Source organism: Zingiber officinale, chromosome 4A (genome assembly GCF_018446385.1).
Source record: "Zingiber officinale cultivar Zhangliang chromosome 4A, Zo_v1.1, whole genome shotgun sequence".
In the NCBI taxonomy this organism is placed as follows: Eukaryota; Viridiplantae; Streptophyta; class Magnoliopsida; order Zingiberales; family Zingiberaceae; genus Zingiber; species Zingiber officinale.
Window position 1 is genome coordinate 95,710,699 of NC_055992.1, and position 24,744 is coordinate 95,735,442.

Sequence of the window (24,744 nt, forward strand, 5' to 3'; positions counted from 1 at the left end):
GTGTTAAAATATTTTTAAAAGAATCAGCATGCAAAAGAGAAGAAAGAAAAAAGACAAGAAAAAAGAAAATAAATATTACATGCATAGGAAGAAAGAGAAAAAAAAGAAGAAAGAAATGATAGAAAAAATAAAAAAAAATAATCAAATTTATCATAAAGGTAGAATGGAAAAAAGTACTATAAAAAAAAAAATTGTACTCTTTGATAAAATAATAAAATAGCGTACGCTTTTGTTAAATTTAAAAATCTAAATATATATATATTTTTGATAAATTACAGAAATAGATTTGTGTGTGGAGTAAATACTTCCAATTGTTTGGTCTCTCAATGTTTGATGTGATGTGGATGAAGACACAACTGTCAAATCCAAGTCATCAGACCTTTAGGCATAAAAATAGATGCCGAGGCTGAATCTAGATGTTGGTCGATGGCTTGATGGCATGTAGAGGAGTCCTGTGCCTTCTAAGCCAATGGTAACCCACAGTCAGAGAACTCCAGAGAGGCAGAGAAGGCGAGGAGTTGATTGTTCGATTGTCAATGTGCAAGCGAAGGTTTCACTGTAGGCATTGCCTATGGAGGACAACGACAAAGATCAATAATAGGCACGGATATAGTGGATTTGACGGATATAGAAGTTACGATTTGCTCTAATTTTTCAAATCAATAAGACCAATTCCAACACCTACATCCAACAATGGTCAAATGCACAGAAATTCTGTGTACAAAAGTCTAGGCCGATCATATGGGGTTTCGATTAATCCTTTGCATTGCGTTCGATGCAGAACAAGCGGTCGGAGAGTGATCTCTGTGTTGCGTCAAACAGGGAACAGTCTTTTCCATCCAGTGGCAATGACGGAGGGATAAGACGGATCGGATCCTATCACGTAAATCTAAGGCAACCTAAATCCGAACCCGTAACCCGAGGGCTTACCTTATCTTTTTTTTTTCTGCAATTTATTAATTAGAGCTGCGGGCCTTCGGCGAGGTCGACACTGAACTCGTCCCCTCTCTCGCCATGGCCGCCGGCCGTGCTCTCCTCTGGTCCCAAACTGGAATCGCTGCCGTTGCGCCGATTTCATCCTCTATGAGATTCCGGGCCAAGAGACTCGCTTCTTCATTCCCTTTCCTCGTCTGCCGGTGCCCCTCGTCCCTCGTATCGACTTCCGTTCGCTGCTACAGTCGTCCGCAGAGCGAGGTTGTGTCTGGAGAAGTCAAGACTAGCGGAAAGGAGGAAACTTTTGTTCTCACCACTCCTCTTTACTACGTCAACGCGCCGCCTCATATGGGAAGCGCCTATACTACCATAGCTGCTGATGCCATTGCTAGATTTCAGGTTTCTTAAATATGTCTTTCACATTTTCGCTCTCAATCGTTTTCTTAGTCTGATATTGTGTGCCCCATAGAATACCCCATTACTTAATGGCATCAAGATGCTCAATTGAAAAATGGGTTATTATTATTTAATTTAATACAATACTAGTAATCTGCAGTTGGTATCCACTTAATGATGTGATTACTGTGCCAGAAGTAGGAGGGAAAGGAAATGTATGAAAAAATAAAGATGTCAAATTCTTTTAATTGCTTGGAAGGGAAAGGAAAACAAGAGGAGGGAGGAATTTAATTACATCCAAATTCTCTCATTTTTATAATTAAGCACGAATCTGATTGGAATTGAGGAAAAAATTATGACTCTAAGTGGCATTATTTAAGCTTGTCCAAGTGAACAAAATGGGTGGGAATAGGCAGAATATATATAATCTAATTTCTTTTCATTTTGGTCTCTCATGAATTTTATTTTCTTTTCTCTTCTAATTCCTCCCTTCTAAGAAAAAACAGAGAACAAAGACAAAACATATGAACATAGTTAATACATGAGGTGATAACATGTGCGGGTTCAAACATCTTGTGGCGTTTCTTAAAAAGATGGGGGAAGCATTGGAGTCCTTGATGATTATTGTTGTTGCCCTATGTATCAAACAATCAACATGATCAGTTGATCACACCTCTTGGAAGTTATTTCTTGTGAACTATTATTCATTTCAGATTTATGAAGGTTCTATTACTTCTTTCTTATTCTCAGAGGCTGCTAGGTAAGAGAGTTGTATTCATCACAGGGACAGATGAGCATGGAGAGAAAATTGCTGCTGCTGCAGAAGCTAGTGGAAGTAGCCCTAGTGAACACTGTGATACTATTTCACAGTCTTACAAGATTCTATGGAAAGAGGTAATTATCAACCCGATATGTAATGCTTATTTAAGTCAATTTGCATCCCTCAATGATGAGTTTAATAGTTTTTCAATATTGGCAATAAATAAGATTCTATCCTCCATCTTGCTTGATCTTTTGCAGCTTGATATTTCATATGACAAATTCATACGTACTACTGATCAGAAGCATGAAGCAATAGTCAAAGAGTTTTATTCCAGAGTGCTTAACAATGGTGACATATATAGAGCTGATTATGAAGGGCTTTACTGTGTGAACTGCGAAGAGTACAAGGTTCAATTTCACTGCTTAGCTGCAAAAGTGTTATTACTCTCTTAGTTGGTGAATGACATACGTATTGACATGTTATAGTGTTTTTATGCTTATAGTAAAGTGTATACCTTAAGGCTTCTTGCAGTAAGGAGAACAAAACTGATTTTACTATCATTATAAGTTTAAACACTGTTCAATGCTATTTTTTACAAAAATTGTCTACCTTAGCATTCTGTCCATTAGTTTCCCTTAATTTCATTCTTTTATATCGTATTGTTCCATTCTTTCTGCTAATGTTTGGCGTTATTTGCAGGATGAGAAAGAATTGCTTGAGAATAATTGTTGCCCAATGCACCTAAAGCCTTGTGTTCCGAGGAAGGAAGATAACTACTTCTTTGCATTATCAAAATATCAGAAGGCACTGGAAGACTATATATCATCTAACCCTGATTTTCTGAAGCCTTCTTTCCGTTTGAATGAGGTTAGGCTTCAAGCTTGTTCAATGTTCTCATTATTTATACAGGAAAAGAATGAGTGTATTCATGCGATGCACACTCACTAGTGCTCTAAATACCATCATCTCACAGCCATGACATCTAAAGATATGGTGCCGTTTTATCATGTTTTAAAATCCACAAGGCAAGAACTTATTTTTGGCTTGTTATGCTTGTTGATTCCCTTGTCGAAAAGCTCTCTACCCAATTTATATTGGGTAAATATGCCTTATATAAGTTATCAAGAAAGTATGCTTCATAGACATGTCTTTTAGCAGTACAGTCATTGTGTTGGAGTTTAACAACCAAGATTGCCACCATCAATGAATACTTGGCAAATTTTTAAGAAAAGTTGTCTGTGATGGTGTTGATGGTTTCATGGAATGGTTACCCTAAGCATTGTATATTGATCTCATTAATGAAATTCCTTCTTAACCATTCTTTATATTGTGATCTTATTGTTAAAATATTAGGTTAATAGGGAATTATATAGTGGCTTTACTCCACATTAACATTTTAGTTTTAGGGTTATGTCTATAGTTCTATATATATATATATATACATGTAATAATAATTCACTAATGCAATAGAGTATTCCCTTTCTCCTTTAACACTCAGTAGATTGTTCACTTCAACAAATTTCTTACAGATTGTAATGGTATTTACACAAGAAAGCACTCTTGTAGGTGCAAGGTTGGATTACAAATGGACTAAAAGATTTCTCTATATCCCGTTCATCTGTAGAGTGGGGTATACCTGTGCCAAATGACAAGACACAAACTATTTATGTCTGGTTTGATGCTCTGTTGGGGTAAGGTTATCCCTCAGTTTATATTGTGCTGTCATGGTTATGAATCAATGCCAGCTAATGGCTAGTACTTGCTTCTTGATAATTGGCAACAATTTCAATGGGGTTCTTGTGATTTTATCCTCTTGCTGTAATTTAGATTTGTTTGGATTTTTATATAATTATAATGGCTTGTGTGATTTCGTCTCTGTAGAAAGGCCAATATCACATACATTGTCAAGTGAAATAGTTCTTCAACACTGAATTTGCTATGTAGGTATATTTCTGCATTATCAGAGGACAGTGAGCAGTCAAACTTACAACAAGCTGTTAATTCTGGTTGGCCTGCTTCGCTGCACTTGATAGGAAAGGTACAATTGTTTGATTCAGATTCTCTTGTAGGATAATTCTGTTGCATCAAAGATTCAACTTGTGTTTTAGTATTTTTGTCAACGATCCACTATACTTTTTCATTTAAACACAAACAATTTATTATATTCATTGATTCGGGATTTGGAAGGGAAGCCTTGCGCAACGGTAAAGTTGTTGCTTTGTGGCCAAAAGGTCACGGGTTCAAATCCTGGAAACAACCTTTTGCAAAAAGTAGGTAAGGTTGCGTACAATGGATCCTTCCCGTGATCCCACATGACGGGAGCTTCGTGCACCGGGTTGCTCTTTCATTGATTCGGGATTTAACAAGCATTTTTTATAAACTTCAGTTCATTTTCTAGGACTTAGCTGAATTATCATTTTCTTAAATTTGATGGATTTTAGTATATCAAAAGAAAATCTAACTAATTTGTGCTGCACATCTGAAGGATATATTGCGGTTCCATGCGGTCTACTGGCCAGCTATGCTACTATCAGCAGGATTAAGTATTCCAAACATGGTATTTGGTCATGGATTCTTAACAAAGGTATTTGTAGGGAACTTTACTGGGAACCATTTACATATGTACATTAGTTATTCTATTTTTTCCAGATGAGATTCTTGTTTATATTTTATCATGAAGTACATGTGTTGGACTTGTGCTCGTGTAGTCCATCCACCTACTCTCAGGACAGTTTTAAATATAAAACTCCAGTCAACGAAAACTCTTGATAGTTTTTGAAATTAAAATCATCACAAGTTTAAGAGTTATATGAATGAATCAAAAGTTCTTTGGATATAAGAGAAGTAAGATTTGACTTTGAGCATTGATTCTAAAGGATGTGTCAATTTTAGATAATATACTTTGTTCTCAACTTGTGTTTGTGCTTTTATTCGTCAAAAAATTATTTTCATGATATTATTTATTCTCTACAGCTGTATAATACACTCTCTTACACTTAAGGATGCATTTAATTTCTGTAGCATGATAAGCTTCATCTATGACAGTATATGAAAATAATCTACCTTCTCTTTGAATTCAAGACAAAATCAAATAAAGTTCTCACTATATATATATATATCTTCTGTAGTAAGGTTTAATTTGTGTACCTTTTGGATATTTGCTGTGATGTTTATTTTAACATGTTTGGGCAACAAGCAGATGCATTTGCCATTATAAAACGATGAGCTAGCCACTAATATGCTTTATATGTATCTTTATTTTGTTTTGGCACACTGCATTTACTGTAACTATCATTTATTTTTTGATCTTCTTTTGTAAATCATTGGCCTTGCACATTGAATATGGATTAATTTTTTATGTTGCTTATGTATTTGTCTTTATCGCATTTCATAGCCATGAGCATATCTACTTGAATAGTTTGTCAGCTCTACCTCAGACTGATTTTGTTCAACTTTTACTCTTAGAACCAAATTCTTAAAAATAGAGTATTCATCTCATGTACACATTTACATTTCATGTGGCAATGCTTTTTATTTTGAAATTTTAGGATGGTATGAAGATGGGGAAATCATTAGGAAATACATTGGAACCGATGGATCTAGTGCAAAAATTTGGAGCAGATGCTGTTCGATACTTCTTCCTGCGGGAAGTGGAATTTGGTAATGATGGAGATTATTCAGAGGAGCGGTTCGTCAACATTGTAAATGCACATCTTGCAAATACAATCGGTATGCCCATTTTGGCATCTTATTTTCTCTGATTTTGGTTTGTTTACTTCCATTGATGCTTACAGGAAACCTTCTCAACCGTACTCTTGGACTATTGAAGAAAAATTGCCAGTCAACTTTGCCTTATGATTCTATTTTTGCTGTAGAAGGGAATTCATTTAAGGATTCTGTGAGCCAATTGGTAAATATCATTCGCCCAAAAGTGTAGAAACAATTTTTAACACAACTGAACTGTCAGTGATGGAAGATTTGAGATTCATTGTTTAGTCGAATTACAAAGAGTTTTGCTTGTGCAGGTGGAGAAGGCAAAGTACCATTATGAAAACCTTTCATTGTCATCAGCTTGTGAATCTATCTTAGAAATCGGTAATGTTGGTAATCTTTACATGGATAAAAATGCTCCGTGGTCTCGTTTTAAGCAAGGAGGTGCTAGTTCTGAAATGGCCGCAAAGGTATCTATTTCTAAGACAGACTTATTCATTACTCATCTACTGTTGTGATCATAAAGTCATTAGTGTTTCTTCTGTGGGGGCGTCGACACAGGACCTTGTCATTATACTGGAGGCAATGAGAATAATCGCGGCTGCTTTATCTCCGGTCACTCCAAGCCTGTGTTTTAGAATATACAGTCAGCTTGGATTTTCGAAAGAACAATTTGAAGCTGTAACTTGGGTAAGGATTGAGCTCTTGGTATCTTTTCTTTTTTCACTCTTCAGTTTATGCTTATTTTGATTGATTTATTTATTTTTATTATATTCGATGCAGGATGATACTCGATGGGGCGAGCTCAGGGCAGGCCGAGTAATGGCAGAAGCAAAGCCAGTATTTGCAAAGATGGAAAATAACCAGGACGGAGATAAAAAGGGTAGTTCAAAAGAAGGTAAAAATAAGAAGATTTTGCGACAAGGGCTTGTTGAGGCTTGAGGTGAGATTCAATTCATCAGCTTTTGCTGGTTTTATTTTTGGCATTTTTTTTTTTTTTTGCATTTTTGATGATCAAATTCTACTCTATTTAATGTTTTTTAGATTGTAAGCTATTTATGCAATAATATATTGTAATGTTATTCACAATATTTTGCATTTGCTTTCAAGATGAAATTCCTTTGAGTAAATGTTTTGTATTTTATTTAATATTTTAATTAAGTAATAGAATAAAATAAAATGAGCCGGCAATTAAAAACAGTAAATAATTTTTATTCTGAATTTTAAAAATTTTCAACAATATCAGTATTTAACAACAGTTGATAGAAATAAAACAGTGAATAGATTTTTCACTTTAAGAAAATCATAAGGACTTAATAATTAACCTTAAGAAGGTAAAACAAAAAAAATTATATCATTAGTTATTTTTTAAGCTGGCATTATATATCCAACCTAGTCGGCTCCATAGAAATTTTTTACTAACCATATAAATTGGAAAGCATTCCTAGTGGACAGTTCATCAGCTCAATATCTTTATGTTAATTGTTCGTTAAAAAAAATTTATTTATTAATTTATCGAATCTATAACTCGATCCTTGAGTGTCTAAGAAATTGCCGCTTAACTATTACACCTTACTAGATAATCATTTTGATCACCAAACTTATTTTTCCTCTTTCTAAACTTCAAAAAAAAATGCCTTGAGCAAAATTCCTAAGCATTGTAGTTTAGAAAAAGATGTGAATGAAATCAAGATAAAGGACAGTATGATTCACAGCTCCTATCAATACGGAATCTAGAGAAAATATCGGATCACATTGGATGTATTATATGCAATTTTACCCCGAGATTGTTTCCGCAACTTAAACTCAAGGTGACATAACTTTATCACAAGATAAACAAGGAAAATCCTAAACACGGTTCAAGAAGTAACACTCGTCTGAGATCTTCCAATGGAGCTAGCAAACTGAAATTGACGATTAGTGTAGGAAAAATATTAAACCAGTGTCAAAAACTAGGATTCATGAACAAACATATCACCAATATGATGTGCCAGATTCACCATACGTGAAAGGTTAGGACAGACCCAGGCTCTAGAAGTACACATAAGAGATCAAAGTAAATTTGAAAAGCTTTGACTGACCAATTTATATTAGCTCTTGCTTGGTTCTTGAAGTTGTCTAATTGCCAGAAGCAGCTTGAGTAGGAGATTGAGGAAACTTTCTCGGGTTGGGGATCTCTATGCTTGAGAATCAACAGAGAACAATTGGCCAGATTTCTAGTAGTTGGCCATCAAGTCATAGAAAATTATAAGTTGAATAAGGACATTAGGAAACTATTCTCAGATTTATAAAAACATACAAAAAAGAAGTTACAAATCATGCCTAGATATACCAATGGGTAAGGTTGCATGCTTGGGGGTGCTCCAAATATAAAATGATATAACATAAATGATACTAATAACAATAAATTAAAAAATATATATATATATATAAAAGACTATTAGGCAATTCAGTTCTAATTTATAAACAGAATGAAGTAGGCTATAAGTTCAGGTTTGAGTAGGGGCCTTTCAATGAAGCAGTGAAGTTACAACTCCTGAATTGACAAAATAATTATAGCACACTGATTTAAGCATGGCATGAGAATTACCTGGTAACATATCTGATTCTTACTCTTTCAATCTGCGCACTAAACCAATCACTTTCATTGCTTTTGTTGGAAAGGTCTTTCTCCCCCTAGAATTAGGGAAATCCATAATAGAGGAGCATACTTCTATCATGGAAACTATAAAATGGTTATTTATTTTCTCAAGGATAAATGAGAAGATAATATGTAAAGAATCAGAAGGTAATAAACTTGAAGTGATATTAGAAGTAACTAAGCAGGACTGAAGATTTTTAAACCATGCATACAATAGCAAAAACTAGCCATAGAATAACTAGAGGGAGATCACCAGAATGATAGCTATTGAATCAAGGTAACTAAGAAGAGGGTCAATTAGGGCTATTTATCAACAAATTGTAGAACAAATAATAAAATAGATATATGTAAGAATGAAAGTTTGACAAGTAGAATGTAGATACAAAAGAATAATCCCTACAACTGTGACATTTCTAATTGCAAGTTACATAGGAAAATAAGAATATTTTTTCCTCTAGAGAAAAAAATGATAATCCAACAGTAATACAAATAGACTACAACAAACAATGATGTTTGTAACAAACCTAATGAGGTTAAAGGCGATCTGTAATTTGATCATGAGCTTTCTCATCCAACCTATCCATATCATTGATAGATAGATTGCATGAGAAGAATGATTTCAATTTGTTACTTGTCACAGTTCGGTTCCTCAACTGAAAACTTGCAGCACTCTCATGGAAATGGAAAGCATGAACTGCTTGCAAGGTGCTAGCCCTGCTGATAGTCGAACTATTGTTACGGCTAACAGAAGGTGTCAATGGCTTAACCAGTGCTGCATCAGGTTGAGCCATGAGTTCTAAAAGATTTGTACTTCCCTTCGTTTTCTGTGAGAGCATGTTCCTCGTTGGCAAAGAGCGAGATTGATTCACAATCACAGGAGGTTTCTTTACAACAACAGGAAGATCTTCAGCCTTAGCAATTGACTCCTTATCTGCAAGAATACTTGAACCTGAACCCAAAGTTTCAGCCCTATCCACACTACTAGCATTCCGTTTGGTAAGGGTCTTCTCCACATCGACGACCGAGCACGAGTTGGCAACCGAGAGAGAATTCCATGCTCTAGAAGAAACTGTCTTGCTCAACACCTTGAGCTGCTCCACCACCTCCTGCATAGAAGGCCGCATCTCCTTGTAGGACTTTACGCAGCTGGCGGCAAGTGAAGCCAGCTGCTTCCCCGCCACCGGATCTTTGGGCGGTGCGATCCTCGGATCAAAAAGCGTCACCACCTTCCCTTTTCTCAACAAAGGGACGGCCCACTCCATCACGGAAGGCGGGGAGTAGGCGACATCAATAGCCTTCCGGCCGCTCAGTATCTCCAGAAGTAAAATCCCGAAGCTAAAGACGTCTGTTTTGGTGCTTACGTTCTCCGGAGTGACGTATGAAGGGTCGAGATAGCCGAGCGTGCCTGCGGGAGGGGTCGAGCGGGCGAAGGGAAATTCGGCGTTATCTTCGTCGCGGAGGGCGAGACCGAAATCCCCGAGCCGAGCATTGAAGTTCTGATCGATCATTACATTCGCCGACTTGACGTCGCGGTGGATGACCGGAGGTTGCACAGAATGGAGAGTACGAAGGGCTTTGGCCGTCTGAAGCGCGAGTCGGAGGCGACGAGTCCATCCAGGCGGTTGGAGATTAGAGTGAAGAAGGTCGTAGAGCGTACCATTAGGCATGAATTCCACCACCAGGAGCCGTTCCTTGCGGTCCGGGGTGGAAGGGGTGAAGCCGATTAAGTTGACAATACGGGGGCTTCGGATTCCGGACATTATCTCAATCTCGTTCTCGACCTCGTCGCGAGTGGGAGCAGCGGCGGTGGAAGGGGGCGACGGAGAGGAGAGGTGGAAATGGCGGCGGGAGGGGCGCTTGACCGCGACGAGACGACCACCTCGGAGTACTGCCTTATAAACCGCGCCGTGGCTTCCACGCCCTAGGAGAGCTTCGTCGGAGAAGTTTCCAGTGGCAGATTCAAGTTCTTGGTAGTTGAATTCCCGGGCGTGTGTCAAGCTGCCGCCGGAATCGAGATCGGGGATCTGCTGTGCCGGCGGAGCTTTCCTAATTTGGGACTTCTGAGAAGGAATGACGGTGGAGATGGCGGAGAAAGACCGGCAGGTGCCGATCGAGGAGTCGGCGCGGCAAGAGAGGTACCCCATCGGGTGTTTCTCTCTGTCTCTCTTGGGAAAGTTGAAGCAGCAGCAGCACGACGCCAGCGATCCATTTCCATTTTTTATTCCACAAATTACCGAATCACCTAACGTTTCGAAATACCTAAACGGCTAAATCACCGTATCTCAGATTTAGAATTACTAAATCATATACGCATACCCCTTGAATTTCAATCTCTCTTATTATTTCCTCTATAATAATCGATTGAAAAATCTAAGAATCGAGGAAATTTGATTTTAGGATCATAGACCTTAAATCATCCCCTTACATATATATATATATATATATATATAATTTTGAGACGGACAACAAAGGACCGGACCTTTGAGTGGACCACAATCATTGTTTATTATAATAATCCTAAATTCTAAAATTTTATGTATATTAAAAAAATCATTATTTATGATATAACGTGTCAAATTGAAAATTGACTTATAAATTCATAGAGTCCAAAAAAAAAAAAAAAATATTTATATATTTTTCTAATTCTCTTGACTATATTAATTATCTTAAACATCAATTTGACATATTACACTTTGACATATTAACTATATCAATTATCTTAAATATAAATTTGACATATTGCAATTTGACATATTGTATTGAAAATAATAATTTTTTGAATATGAATATATTTAAAAAATTTAATTTATATTTAAAAAATCATTGTTTTAAATATATGGGTCAAATTTATATATGATAGTATGAATATTGGTCCGGTGGTAAGGTGGGGCCCGTCCGATAAGAGGTCAAAGTGGTCAACATCCTTGGCAAGCATCCGAGCGAGCGAACTACCTTCCCGATCGGCAGGAGTAGTAGCTGGTTCGACACTTCGACAGCTCGGTCGAACACCGGGCTTCCGACGCTTATAAAGCTCGAAGGAGGGGCGAAGGCCGAGCGGCCAATCCGCTCGGCTAAGCAGTAGACGCAACCCCGACCCGGCAGGCAGGGCGGAACCGAGTAGCAGGTCATCGGCCGAGAGGATACTCGGCCCGACCATCGTATCACCCAGACGACAAGCTGGCCGAGCGGCTCTGTCGCTCGATCCAGTAATAGACAAGAGGAGCAGGCGGCGATATCTTCCTAGGGTAGACCTGACCACGGTTCGGTGACGGTTCAACGGTTCGGAACCGCCGGTTCGACGGTTCCAGGCAGGTCGACCCTTAACCTTAACTGCCCAAGACGGTTACGGTTCACGGTTCAGAACCGCCGGTTCACGGTTCGATTCACGGTTCATCACGGTTCGCCACGGTTCAAGATTAATATGTTAAAAAAAATTAAAAATTAAACATTAAACATTAAAAGTTAGAAATTAAAATTTATTGAAAAAAGGGCTTGCACTTATTTAAGTTGCCTACGTAGTTCTTTTACATTTTCATTCACTTCCATTTCCTATTCCTGCCGTATTTGTTCCTTCAGTATCAAAATCTTCAACTTCGTCATCTGAAAGTTGTATTCCTTGGATTTTTTTCTCCGCTCTGGTCCAATCTGTTGATATAGTCTGACCTGGCTGTTGTTTTAATGTTGACACTGATTTAAGTTTGTATCAGATATTAATTAAACTCAGATTGATTACTGATCAAGGTTGATCAGGTGGAAGGGAAAAGTCCAAGTATGGAAACTTGGCACGCGAAGTCGGAGAGGGCTCGGTAGCTCGTTCTCTGGACCGGACGAAGTCGGAGAGGGCTCGGTAGCTCGTTCTCCGGACTAGGTCAGAGAGGGCTCGGTAGCTCGTTCTCTGGACCGGACGAAGTCGGAGAGGGCTCGGTAGCTCGTTCTCCGGACTAGGTCAGAGAGGGCTCGGTAGCTCGTTCTCTAGACTAGGAAGGCTTTAGGGTTTAGGGCTGGGAAGCTCTAAACCTACATAGGCATTGGATCGGTCTGTTGACCGATCCAGTGATACTATGGTTATCTGATCGGTCACCAGACCGATCAGTAACCAATCAGTAACTCACCGAGAATTACTGATCGGTCTGTAGATCGATCAGGAGGCAACAGAGTTCGGGAGAAAGGATAGGGGGATCGGTCTGTGGACCGATCCACCTATAGCCTGATCGGTCCACAGACCGATCAGAGCCCTCCTGGACCGATCAGGTTGTAGCCTGATCGGTCAAAGAGGCTGTGGATCGGTCTGCTGACCGATCCACAATAATGGTCTGTAGTTTCTGCTGTTTCTCTGCAACTTCTGATTCGTCTGATTTAACCATCTGCTGTGAGCTTTTTAAATCTGCAGGTTGCAGGTATCATGCCAATGCTTAAATTCAAATCAAGCTCCATCAGAAGAATAAGACAAAGTGTTCTTTCTACTGTGTTTCGCTGCAAATGGTGCAATTGGAGCATCAACGTTTACTGGCTGCGATCAGCTGGCAATCAGCTTGACTCCTGTTTATTGGTTCGAGCTCAGAGACACCTGTGAAGACCATGGGTTCTATTGGTGTGAGTTCAGAGAACTAGATGAGGAGGAAGAGTGATTGGCGATGCCTTAGCTTGCAGCAGCGATTCGGTGCAGGTTGACAGCGATTCGATACAGGCTGAACGCAGTGGAAAAGCAGAGGCATAAGAAGAAGGATGAAGAGATTTTTCGGTGGAGGAACGAAGAAAGAAAAACTCTCTGTCGATCAAGCGAGTGTGCTAAGCTTTGAGCTCTTGGCTGAGAAGCTGCTTCCTTCTTGCGCTCTGCTTTCACTGTCGTCTTTGCGTGGCTGTGAGCATATTCTTCATTCTCTTTAGCCACTGATCATTGTAAGTCTTGTGCTTTATTTACATATCTTCTGAGACTTTGTGGAGAGGTTACTCCACCGAGAAGGAGGAAATCTTTAGCCGGAATCTATCCGGGGTGTGATCTATCGAAAGATCAAGGGATCGTCCACCTTACGGACACGCCGAGGAGTAGGGGCAAGTTATCCCCGAACCTCGTACATAGTGGTGTTAGTGGTGTTTGTCTCCTTTTCTTGTATTATCTTTTTGTTTGCATATTTTCGCTGCGCTAACGATTTGTAGGAAGAAATTCTTTAAGCTTTTAGAGGAGGCTATTCACACCCCCCTCTCTAGCCATCCGAAGATCCTAACAAGTGGTATCAGAGCGAGGTTCTCTTCATCCGGATTAACACCCTAAAGAGCAAGAAGATGGTTATGAAGGAAGGGTTTAGCACCAATCGTCCACCCTACTTCGACGGAGCGGACTTTCAATATTGGAAGAGCCGCATGGAATATTATCTCAAGACCGACATCTCAATATGGTTCTCCGTCAAGGAAGGGTTTACACCTCCGAAGGACGAAGAAAGTAAGGAACTAGATTCATCAAGGTGGTCCGCCGAGCAAACTCGCAAAGGACAAGCCGATGCCAAGACAGTGGTCACTCTACAATGTGGGATAGCCAAGGATCAACTCGTCAAGGTAGGTCCATTCATGAGCGCAAAAGATTTGTGGAACAAGCTCATCGAGCTCCAAGAAGGAACTCGAGACTCTCGGATCGCTAAGAGAGATTTATTCTTAAATCAATTACAAAACCTCACCATGAAGGAGAACGAGACGGTAAGTGAACTACACGGAAGGTTCAAAGAAATTATCAATGGTCTTCATTCCGTAGATGAACGCATAGAGAATCGCGATCTTATAAGGTATGCTCTCAAAACCTTTCCGAGGAATGCCTTATGGTCATCTATGGTAGATGCCTACAAGGTCTCCAAGGACCTTTCAATTGTTAAATTAGATGATTTTTTTTGTGAAATGGAACTCCATGAATTTGCTAACAAGGGTCAAAAAGAGAAAGGTATTGCCTTAGTTGCAGGAGAAAAGAGCAAAGATGGAAGAAGGAAGAAAGAAAAGAAGAAGGAAAAAGAGATTCCTTCATCCTCATTCTCCTCCGAGTCCGATGATGAAGGTGGATCATCATCAAGCGAGATGGCCAACTTTGTAAGGAGAATCATGAGAAGGAGCCGGAGATACAAAGGGAAAGGTAAATCTATCGATCAAAATGTTGATAAAACTAATGTCACTTGTTTTGAGTGTAGCAAGAAAGGACACTATCGGAGCGAGTGTCCAAAACTCAAGAAGAAGGAGGAAAGGGTCAAGAAGAAGAAAGTTCTCAAAGCTACTTGGGATGAATCCTCCTCAAACTCATCGGAGGAAGAGAAGAAGGAGAAAAGCACACGTCAATTAGCGTTCATGGAAAGGGAGGAATCATATTCCGGGAGTGATGGTGACACGAGTGATACCTCAGCCGCGACTTCATCATCTTCGGATGATGAAGAGGTAACTTCTCCTCATTTAGAAAAATGTTATAAAACCATTGCACATTTATCTACTTTACTTAAGAAATCAAAAACTCAAATTAAATCATTAAAAGATGAAGTAGAGCACTTGAGGGCCCTTAGGGAAGATGAGGTTGATGACCTACATCAAGAGGCCCTTGAGGATGAAAACAAAGCCTTAAAGGGTGAAGTTGAGAAACTCAAGAAAATGCTTGAAAAATTCTCAACTAGCTCTAAGACCTTAGATATGATTCTAAATGGCCAAAGGGCGGTCTACAACAAGGCTGGGTTAGGATATCAACCTAAGGAGTCTAGTTTCATTTCGCTAATGTCTAGAACCCAATTTCATAGATCACATACTTCTAGGGTTCATGAGACTAGGAAGGTTGTGACTAAGGCATGGGTTCCTAGGTCGTTCATTGTAGATGCATTAGGTCCCAAGATTTGGGTACCTAAAACGTCTATCTTTCGTGTCTTGTAGGCATTGGTCAAGGGGGAGCATCTATCAACTTGGTTTGTTGATAGTGGATGCTCCAAGCACATGACCAGGGACAAGTCACTCTTTACTACCCTTCAAAACAAAAATAGAGGTAATGTGTCGTTTGGTAATAATGGTAGCCTTAAGGTTATAGGAGTTGGAGACATTCATATATCCGAATGTCTCCAAATCAAGAATGCCCTTCTAGTCAAGGGGATGACCTTTAATCTCCTAAGTGTCAGCCAATTGTGTGATACGGGTTACACAATTGAGTTTCATTCAAGTCAATATCTGGTCAAACACATTGACACACTTGACACGGTACTAGTAGGCACAAGGGTAGATAACATTTATCAAGTATCTTTTAAAAGTGCTACTAATGCCTCTGCTAAGTGTTTCATGTCAAAAGAAGAAGAATCATGGCTTTGACATAGGAGGTTGGCCCATGTGAACATGAAGAATATTCGAAAGCTGGCCAACAAAGGATTAGTGCGAGGCCTACCAAGCATCAAGTACCAAAAGACAAAATTATGTGATGCATGTCAAAAGGGTAAGCAAACAAAAGCGACTCATAAAGGTAAAAGCGCTGTAAGTACATCTAATGCTTTAAATTTATTGCATATGGATTTATTTGATTGCAGTAATGTCATTTCATTGAATGGAAGTAGATACTGCTTAGTGATCATTGATGATTTTACTATATATACATGGACTTTCTTTTTGAAAAATAAGGATCAAACCATAGATATTTTTGTTTCTTTTTGTAGAAGAACTGAAAATGAAAAATCAACAACAATTAAAACAATTAGAAGTGATCATGGTGGAGAGTTTCAAAACCATAGATTTTTAGAATTTTGTCAAGAAAAAGAATATAGGCATGAGTTCTCTACTCCAAGGACCCCACAGCAAAATGAGGTTGTGGAGAGAAAGAACCGAGTCTTGCAAGAGGCTGCACGAAGCATGCTCAATGAGTACTCACTACCGAGCTACCTATGGGCTGAAGCTGTAAATACAGCCTGCTATGTGCAAAACCGAGTCTTGATACATATGTTTTTCGGAAAGACTCCCCATGAACTTTGGTTTGGGAAACCCCCTACAATTAAACATCTTAGGGTGTTTGGTTGTAAGGTGTTTATCTTGAACACCAAGGATCATCTTGGAAAGTTCACGGCTAAGGCTGATAAAGGGATACTGGTCGGGTACTCTCTCATCAGCAAAGCCTATCGAGTCTACAACAATAGGACTAAATTGATTGAAGAGTCCTCGGATGTAGTATTTATAGAAATCCCTAAATCAAATGATCAATCGAGGGATGTAGGAGAAATTCAATTTGAACTTAGAAGTCTAAGTTTGAATGATCAAAACATAGAAAGAGTCGAAGTTGACTCCGATGATGATGAGCAAAGGCAACAAAGGGCTCAGGCTGATCCTTTGCCTGATACTGAGTCCTTGCCTGTGCCTAGTGAGACCACTTATGAGACACCGCCAACACCAAGGTAATCTAGGATAGCCTTTAGTCATCCCCAAGACCAGATTGTTGGAGACATCCAACAAGGGGTTAGGACTAGATCATTCTTTAGAAATGAGTCTAATGAGGTCGTCTTGATCTCAGAAATCGAACCAAAATTAGTTAGTGAGGCATTGCACGATCTTGACTGGATCATAGCTATGCAAGATGAGTTAGGTCAATTTGAAAGGAGCCAAGTGTGGGACTTAGTTCCTAGACCTAAGAAGACTACCATTATTGGAACCAAATGGGTCTTCAAAAATAAGTTAAATCAAAAGGGATAAGTCGTAAGAAACAAGGCAAGACTTGTAGCCAAGGGCTATAGTCAAGTCGAAGGCCTCGATTATGATGAGACTTATGCTCCCGTGGCCCAATTAGAGTCCATTCGTTTAATGCTAGCTTTTGCTACACATAGAGGCTTCATGCTCTATCAAATGGACGTTAAATCGGCCTTCTTAAATGGTTTCATTAAAGAAGAGGCATTTGTTGAACAACCACCGGGGTTTGTGAATACCGAAGCTCCAAACCATGTGTACAAGCTCAAGAAAGCTCTTTATGGGCTTAAACAAGCACCTCGAGCTTGGTACGAAAGGTTGTCAACTTACTTACTAGAAAAGGGTTTTGTAAGAGGTCAAATAGATCCAACATTATTTCTGCATAGAGATGGTGAAAACATATTTGTAGCCCAGGTGTATGTCGATGACATAATTTGTGGCTCAAATAACAAAAGCTATTTGAATGAATTTATCACTACATAGAAAGTGAGTTTGAGATGAGTCTGGTGGGAGAATTGACATTCTTCCTTGGACTTGAAATCAAACAAACTCGAGATGACATTTATGTCCATCAGACAAAATACACTCAAGAGATGCTCAAGAAATTCAAAATGAGTGACTCTAAGGAAGTATCCACTCCAATGACAACAAACACTCGCCTTGACAATGATGAGAATGGAAAACCAGTTGATCTAACTCAATATAGAAGCATGATCGGTAGTCTTCTATAACTCACGGCTAGTCGACCGGACATACTTTTCACTGTGGGCATGTGCGCTAGATATCAAGTATGTGCCAAGGAATCTCATTTAATTGTAGTTAAGAGAATCCTGAGATACCTTAAGGGCACAATTAGAGTAGGTCTCTGGTATCCTCGTACTGAGTCTTTTGATTTGATAGGTTATACCGACTCCGATTATGCTGGGTGCAAATTAGATCGAAAAAGCACTAGTGGGGGTTGCCAATTTTTAGGTTCATCATTGGTTAGTTGGTCAAGTCGGAAGCAACATTGCGTTGCTCTCTCCACGACCAAGGCTGAATACATTGTCATGGGAGAGAGTGTATCACAATTGTTGTGGATGATCCACACCCTAGAAGATTATGGGCTTTCGTATAATGGAGTGCAAGTGTTGTGTGACAACATTAGTACAATAAACCTAACGAAAAATCCAGTCCATCATTCAAGGACCAAACACATTGAAGTGTGTCATCACTTCATTAGAGATCACGTAGCTAGGGGAGACATTGCGCTCACATATGTTGATCAAAATCAAACCTAGCCGATATTTTCACCAAATCCCTTCCGGAAAATGAATTTAGTCATTTAAGGAGAGAATTGAGAATGTGTTTGGCTCAATAGGTCATTAGGACTTCATCATGATCAATAAGGACAATTAAAACGACAGGAGAAATTGGGAAAGTAATTTGGGCAACTTAGGGGCATCTCACACAAACTATAAGGTTTAACAAATTATTTTTGTTTGCTAGAAATGGGGTGAGATGCTAGGATCAGCCAAATTATTCAAAATGTATCATGCATCATTTGAATAATTAGGTTGAAGAGACATAAATCGAGTATGGGGAAGACCATTACATAATTCATGTGTATTTGGTTCCTAGATTTTACTCATATATTCCAACCAAGGAAACTTGGTTGGACCTTTACCTAGAAATTATCTAACTTTGGTTGATGTGTTGATTGATACATTTCATGATTTTGATTGAAAATAGGACAAGTTGTTGAAGAAATGATAGCAATTTGGATATATTTTAACAAACTCGAAACAGATCATAGCAAGGATGTGTTTTGAACCAGGTAATAAATAGCCTGAGTCTTGATTAATACCTTGGTTCACTATAGATCATAGTTTCAGAAGTTTTTCTGGTTTTGAAACCTTAAAGTTCAAAACGTCTGAACTCTATGCGTTTGGAGTTGGTCTGAGTTTTTTTTGTTTGGAACCTTCCGGTTCTGAACAATTTCAGACCGTAAGAGCTCATCTTTCAGAATTATTTATGTTTGTAGATTCTTCAGGTTCTAGGTTCTGAATTTGGAAGTTTATGAACTTCTTGAGTTCTGAATCTTCAGAATTTTCGATAGAAAACTTCTACGAATTTCAGTTATTGAATGGAGAATCTTCAATTTGTCAGACACTGATCGGTCTATAGCCCGATCAGGAGAGGATGGATTGGTCTGTCGACCGATCCAGAACTCTCTGTTTGTTTACTGATCGGTCCAGGGACCGATCAGGAGGTTCCCTGATCGGTCCACCGACCGATCAGGGTATTCCCTGACCGATCAGGAGGTTCCTTGATCGGTCAGGATCTCTCTTGATCGGGCAACCGTCCGATCATATCAACACCTGGATCGATCACCCATCCCTCTTAACTCTTCTCGGTCCTTTCTCTTCCCATTGCACGCCGAAGCCCTAGCCGACACCCTCCTATGCCTTAACTCTTCTCGGTCCTTTCTCTTCCCATTGCACGCCGAAGCCCTAGCCGACACCCTCCTATGCCTTAACTTTCTCGGTCCTTTCTCTTCCCATTGCACGCCGAAGACCAAGCCGACACCCTCCTACGCCTCAACTCTTCTCTCTTTTATCCGAAAGACACATAAATGGCACCAAGGTAACTCCATTCTCCCCGAGCTCTACTCATTTTGGCACTTCATTTTCATTTCTCACCGTATCTTTGTAATTTGGCTTGGTTCTCGGTTGTTGGTGGCTTCCGTGCTCACCTATTTGCCCCGTTCGTGTCACATTTTTAACCTTTAGGAAGAAACAAGTTAGTGAGGGAACCTCTAAGTTGTCAACTGAGAAATCTAAATCTAAGGCTCCCTCCCGATCTCAACCATCCGTTTCTGGAAGATTTCCAAACCATCACTTTGAACAAGCTTTTCAACAAAGAACCTTTAAACTGCTTCCTTGTAGGTCTGTGGATCAAAAATTCATGGATGTATTTTGTCCATCTGTGTCGGAAATACTTGCCTATTACAAACTTGATTCTCTAGTCTATTTAGAACGGGACATCAATTACGACTTAGTATCTGAGTTTTATAATAATCTTCATCAAACTAATGATGTTAATTATAGAACTAGAGTTGCTAAGCAAACTATTGATTTCTCTTTCTCAGCCTTCTTTGATTATCTAGATTGCCGGAGGTGTTCAGGAAATGTCTTTTCCATATATCCTGATTTACCAGACCCCTTACCTTCTCCCTTTGATGTCTCATCTGACTCCATTTATGAGTATTTCTTCGGACATCCTAGACCAGGTGGACAAGATGAGTTAGATGTTGATTTTCCTACCTTTGTAGCTCTGAGACTATCTGCCCCAGATTACATTCTCTTTAAGATTGTCACAAATTGTCTTCTACCAATCACATCTAAACCCTTGTCAGAGATCCGACCATATCACTGCCTGATGCTTTATGGATTGCGTCGGCGTCTTGATTTTGACATTATGTCGAGCATTTATTCGTCTATCATCTCCTATATTGAGCCTAACAGCTTCACCGTTTATATGCCTTATGGGCATATAATTACGGATTGGCTCGAGACCCTACAGATTGATGTCTCCAAGGGAAGGATAGTCAAAATGGTGAGGCAGGACTACAAACTTGGAAAACGTGCATTTTCCAAGTCTGGCATCATAGGAGAGTATGGGGTGGTTCGTTTGAAGGATGGGAGAGCACTGGGTGAATTACCACGGGCACCTCCACGACAGGTTGATGCTGCTCCTCCTCCTGCTGCTGATGAGTATGGAGAGGCAGATCGCTGAGCTGGAGAGCCGCATCGATGAGCATGATGAGTTGCTGGCTGCTGAGCTCCATGAGCTGCGCGTTCGGATTGACCAGCGTTACGATGATCTACGCAGTCAGCATTTGGCGACGCAGTAGGTGCTTCTGGGATGGATGGCCAGCTACCCACCTCCGTAGTATTACTCGTGCTATCCACCCTCGAGCAGCAGCATGCCGCCTCAGGGACTCATTCCTCCAGCTGATGATGATGATGCTCCTCATATTGAGGATGTTGATTGATACACCTTGTTTTATGTTGGTCATTTTGATTGCCTATGTTTCGGATACTGTTTGATAGATACATGTGTCTGACCTAGATATTAGCTGTTTTCATATATTTATGCTACTCGTTTTTCTATTACTTGCTTCTCTTTATGTTTCAGTTCTTATTGACTATTTATATGTTTTTCATATGCCATATCTTGATTGTCTCTTATTTACTGTCCGATAATACACTTAGAGGGAATTCTATGTGGATTAAGAAAGAGACAGTATGGGTTAAGGGGGAGTCCTTTAAGTCTTATTACCTAATTCACACCTTTTCGGTGTTTGACAAAGGGGGAGAAGATGACTAAGTTTAGAGATGAATGAAGTTTTGATTTTAGAGGAGAGGATAACCTTGAGGATTATTGACTTCCTTACATAGTGTTGTATCCGTCTTAGGGGGAGGATCTTGATTCTCCTAAAATTATGGAAATATGAGCATTTCTGATCTAAACTTAAATCGTGTTGTCAAACAACAAAAAGGGGGAGATTGTTGATATAGTCTGACCTGGCTGTTGTTTTGATGTTGACACTGATTTAAGTTTGTATCATATATTAATTAAACTCAGATTGATTACTGATCAAGGTTGATCAGGTGGAAGGGAAAAGTCCAAGTATGGAAACTTGGCACGCGAAGTCGAAGAGGGCTCGGTAGCTCGTTCTTTGGACCAGACGAAGTCGGAGAGGGCTCGGTAGCTCGTTCTCCGGACTAGGTCAGAGAGGGCTCGGTAGCTCGTTCTCTAGACCGGATGAAGTCGGAGAGGGCTCGGTAGCTCGTTCTCCGGACTAGGTCAGAGAGGGCTCGGTAGCTCGTTCTCCAGACTAGGTCAGAGAGGGCTCGGTAGCTCGTTCTCCGGACCAGACGAAGTCGGAGAGGGCTCGGTAGCTCGTTCTCCGGACTAGGTCAGAGAGGGCTCGGTAGCTCGTTCTCTAGACCGGACGAAGTCGGAGAGGGCTCGGTGGCTCGTTCTCCGGACTAGGTCAGAGAGGGCTCGGTAGCTCGTTCTCCAGACTAGGTCAGAGAGGGCTCGGTAGCTCGTTCTCCGGACTAGGTCAGAGAGGGCTCGGTAGCTCGTTCTCTAGACCAGGAAGGCTTTAGGGTTTAGGGCTGGGAAGCTCTAAACCTACATAGGCATTGGATCGGTCTGTTGACCGATCCAGTGATACTATGGTTATCTGATCGGTCACCAGACCGATCAGTAACCAATCAATAACTCTCTGTGAACTCGCCGAGAATTACTGATCGGTCTGTAAATCGATTAGGAGGCAACAGAATTCGGGAGAAAGGATAGGGGGATCGGTTTGTGGACCGATCCACCTATAGCCTGATCGGTCCACAGACCGATCAGAGCCCTCCTGGACCGATCAGGCTGTAGCCTGATCGGTCAAAGAGGCTGTGGATCGATCTGCTGACCGATCCACAATAATGGTCTGTAGTTTCTGCTGTTTCTCTTCAACTTCTGATTCGTCTGATTTAACTATCTGCTGTGAGCTTTTTAAATCTGCAGGTTGCAGGTATCATGCCAATGCTTAAATTCAAATCAAGCTCCATCAGAAGAATAAGACAAAGTGTTCTTTCTACTGTGTTTCGCTGCAAATGGTGCAATTGGAGCATCAACGTTTACTGGCTGCGATCTGGCTGCGATCTGGCTGCGATCAGCTGACAATTAGCTTAACTCCTGTTTATTGGTTCGAGCTTAGAGACACCTGTGAAGACCATGGGTTCTATTGGTGTGAGTTCAGAGAACTAGATGAGGAGGAAGAGTGATTGGCGATGCCTTAGCTTGCAGCAGCGATTCGGTGCAGGTTGATAGCGATTCGATACAGGCTGAACGCAGTGGAAAAGCAGAGGCATAAGAAGAAGGATGAAGAGATTTTTCGGTGGAGGAATGAAGAAAGAAAAACTCTCTGTCGATCAAGCGAGTGTGCTAAGCTTTGAGCTCTTGGCTGAGAAGCTGCTTCCTTCTTGCGCTCTGCTTTCACTGTCGTCTTCGCGTGGCTGTGAGCATATTCTTCATTCTCTTTAGCCACTGATCATTGTAAGTCTTGTGCTTTATTTACGTATCTTCTGAGACTTTGTGGAGAGGTTACTCCACCGAGAAGGAGGAAATCTTTAGCCGGAATCTATCCGGGGTGTGATATACCGAAAGATCAAGGGATCGTCCACCTTACGGACACGCCGAGGAGTAGGGGCAAGTTATCCCCGAACCTCGTACATACTGGTGTTAGTGGTGTTTGTCTTCTTTTCTTGTATTATCTTTTTGTTTGCATATTTCCGCTGCGCTAACGATTTGTAGGAAGAAATTCTTTAAGCATTTAGAGGAGGCTATTCACACCCCCCTCTCTAGCCATCCGAAGATCCTAACACAATCGTCCAGTAATGCTTGGGCTTCCAATGAGTCGGGAGACAAAGTTGATCGTCGTTCATCTAATATGTTGTCGTCGACACTGAACGTCTGCTCCACAGCAACAGTTGACACTGGACAAGCTAAAATTTCTTTTGCGATCACGGAGAGAACGGGAAAGCTTTGAACCTTCTGTGACCACCACTTTAAGATATCGAAGTTTTCGCTATCTACTTCATTAAAATCAAAAGAAGTCGTAAAATAATTCTCAAGTTCCTGTGTGGAACTTGAGGATCCTCGTGGACGTTTTGTCCGTTCTTTTAATAAGAGTTGTGCTTTTGTAAGTTTTAAATTTCTACTAGTAGTTTGTTGTATTTCAGAAATATTAATTTGTGTTCCATATTTTGCATAATATTGATTATAAATATCATATAAATAAATTCTAACATTATATATAATATTAACTGGATCAGGGGAAGAAAAATCTTTAATTGGAATTAAAGCGTCATAATATAAAGTTAACATTTCTTGTAAAACTTCTAATTTAAATCTAGGATCTAAAGCAAATGCAATTAAATAAATTTCAGGAATTAAATAAAAATATTTTTCCCATTTAGTTTTCATATCTAAGATGCAAGGAGATAAAGATTCATTATTAATATGTTCATTTAAAACTAATACTATATTAGAAAAATTTTCTAAAACTAATTGAGCAGTGGGATAATAAACACCGGAAAGTTGTTCGGTTGCATCATTAAATACTTTTAAAATTTCACAAATACTACTACAAATATTCCATTGTTGTGAAAATAAATATATATTAGTATTAGTATTTTGTGCAAAAAATGAACATAATAATTCTTTATATTGAAATGAATCTTGTAATAATTGGTATGTTAAATTCCAACGTGTTGGTACATCACGTGGAAATTTTTTAGGTCTCATTCATTAATTTTACAAAACCTACCCCATTGTTTCATTATAATGGATGAGACCATAAATAAGAAATTACAATTCTAATTGGTTTAATATAACTTTCTAAAATTTTAAAACCATCTTGAACATATAAATTTAAAACATGGCATACACAACGAATATGAAAAAATAAACCTCCAATAATAGGTTGACAAACAAATTTTAGATCATCTATACAAGCGGTATTGGAACTAGCATTATCTAATGATATTGAAAATATTTTATGATTTAAACTATATTCTTCTAAAAT

At 39.6% G+C, this 24,744-nt stretch overlaps 2 protein-coding genes across 6 annotated transcripts in view; one reads left to right on the top strand and one right to left on the bottom strand.

Moving 5' to 3' along the window:
- Nucleotides 1–968: 968 nt before the first annotated feature.
- Nucleotides 969–24,744, top strand: part of LOC121970253 (methionine--tRNA ligase, chloroplastic/mitochondrial-like) — a 45,784-nt gene continuing 22,008 nt past the window's right edge. Inside the window, exons 1-12 of one of the 2 annotated variants that reach the window (XM_042520845.1) lie at nucleotides 969–1,332; nucleotides 2,080–2,223; nucleotides 2,350–2,499; nucleotides 2,792–2,959; nucleotides 3,659–3,783; nucleotides 4,037–4,130; nucleotides 4,578–4,676; nucleotides 5,641–5,821; nucleotides 5,887–6,002; nucleotides 6,118–6,273; nucleotides 6,365–6,493; nucleotides 6,587–6,746. In XM_042520845.1, coding sequence (XP_042376779.1) covers nucleotides 1,015–1,332; nucleotides 2,080–2,223; nucleotides 2,350–2,499; nucleotides 2,792–2,959; nucleotides 3,659–3,783; nucleotides 4,037–4,130; nucleotides 4,578–4,676; nucleotides 5,641–5,821; nucleotides 5,887–6,002; nucleotides 6,118–6,273; nucleotides 6,365–6,493; nucleotides 6,587–6,745 — 1,839 coding nt within the window. In that variant the 5' untranslated portion in view covers nucleotides 969–1,014 and the 3' untranslated portion in view covers nucleotide 6,746. Of the gene's footprint in view, nucleotides 1,333–2,079; nucleotides 2,224–2,349; nucleotides 2,500–2,791; nucleotides 2,960–3,658; nucleotides 3,784–4,036; nucleotides 4,131–4,577; nucleotides 4,677–5,640; nucleotides 5,822–5,886; nucleotides 6,003–6,117; nucleotides 6,274–6,364; nucleotides 6,494–6,586; nucleotides 6,916–24,744 lie in introns of those variants that run through there. The other variant, XM_042520844.1, reaches the window with a different exon arrangement.
- On the bottom strand, nucleotides 7,332–10,835 carry LOC121970254 (serine/threonine-protein kinase-like protein At3g51990). Of its 4 annotated transcripts, XR_006108879.1 has the most exons (3): nucleotides 8,969–10,835; nucleotides 8,394–8,516; nucleotides 7,338–8,019 (listed from the first exon to the last, which is right to left on the bottom strand). XR_006108879.1 is itself a non-coding variant. In XM_042520848.1 (2 exons), exon 1 carries the CDS (start codon nucleotides 10,586–10,588, stop codon nucleotides 8,978–8,980), a length of 1,611 nt encoding a protein of 536 aa, XP_042376782.1. In that variant the 5' UTR covers nucleotides 10,589–10,835; the 3' UTR covers nucleotides 7,332–8,513; nucleotides 8,969–8,977. The 4 variants fall into 4 exon arrangements, 3 of the variants coding, with proteins under 3 accessions (XP_042376782.1, XP_042376781.1, XP_042376780.1); XM_042520848.1 differs by having other exon boundaries at nucleotides 7,332–8,513; XM_042520847.1 differs by having other exon boundaries at nucleotides 7,332–8,528.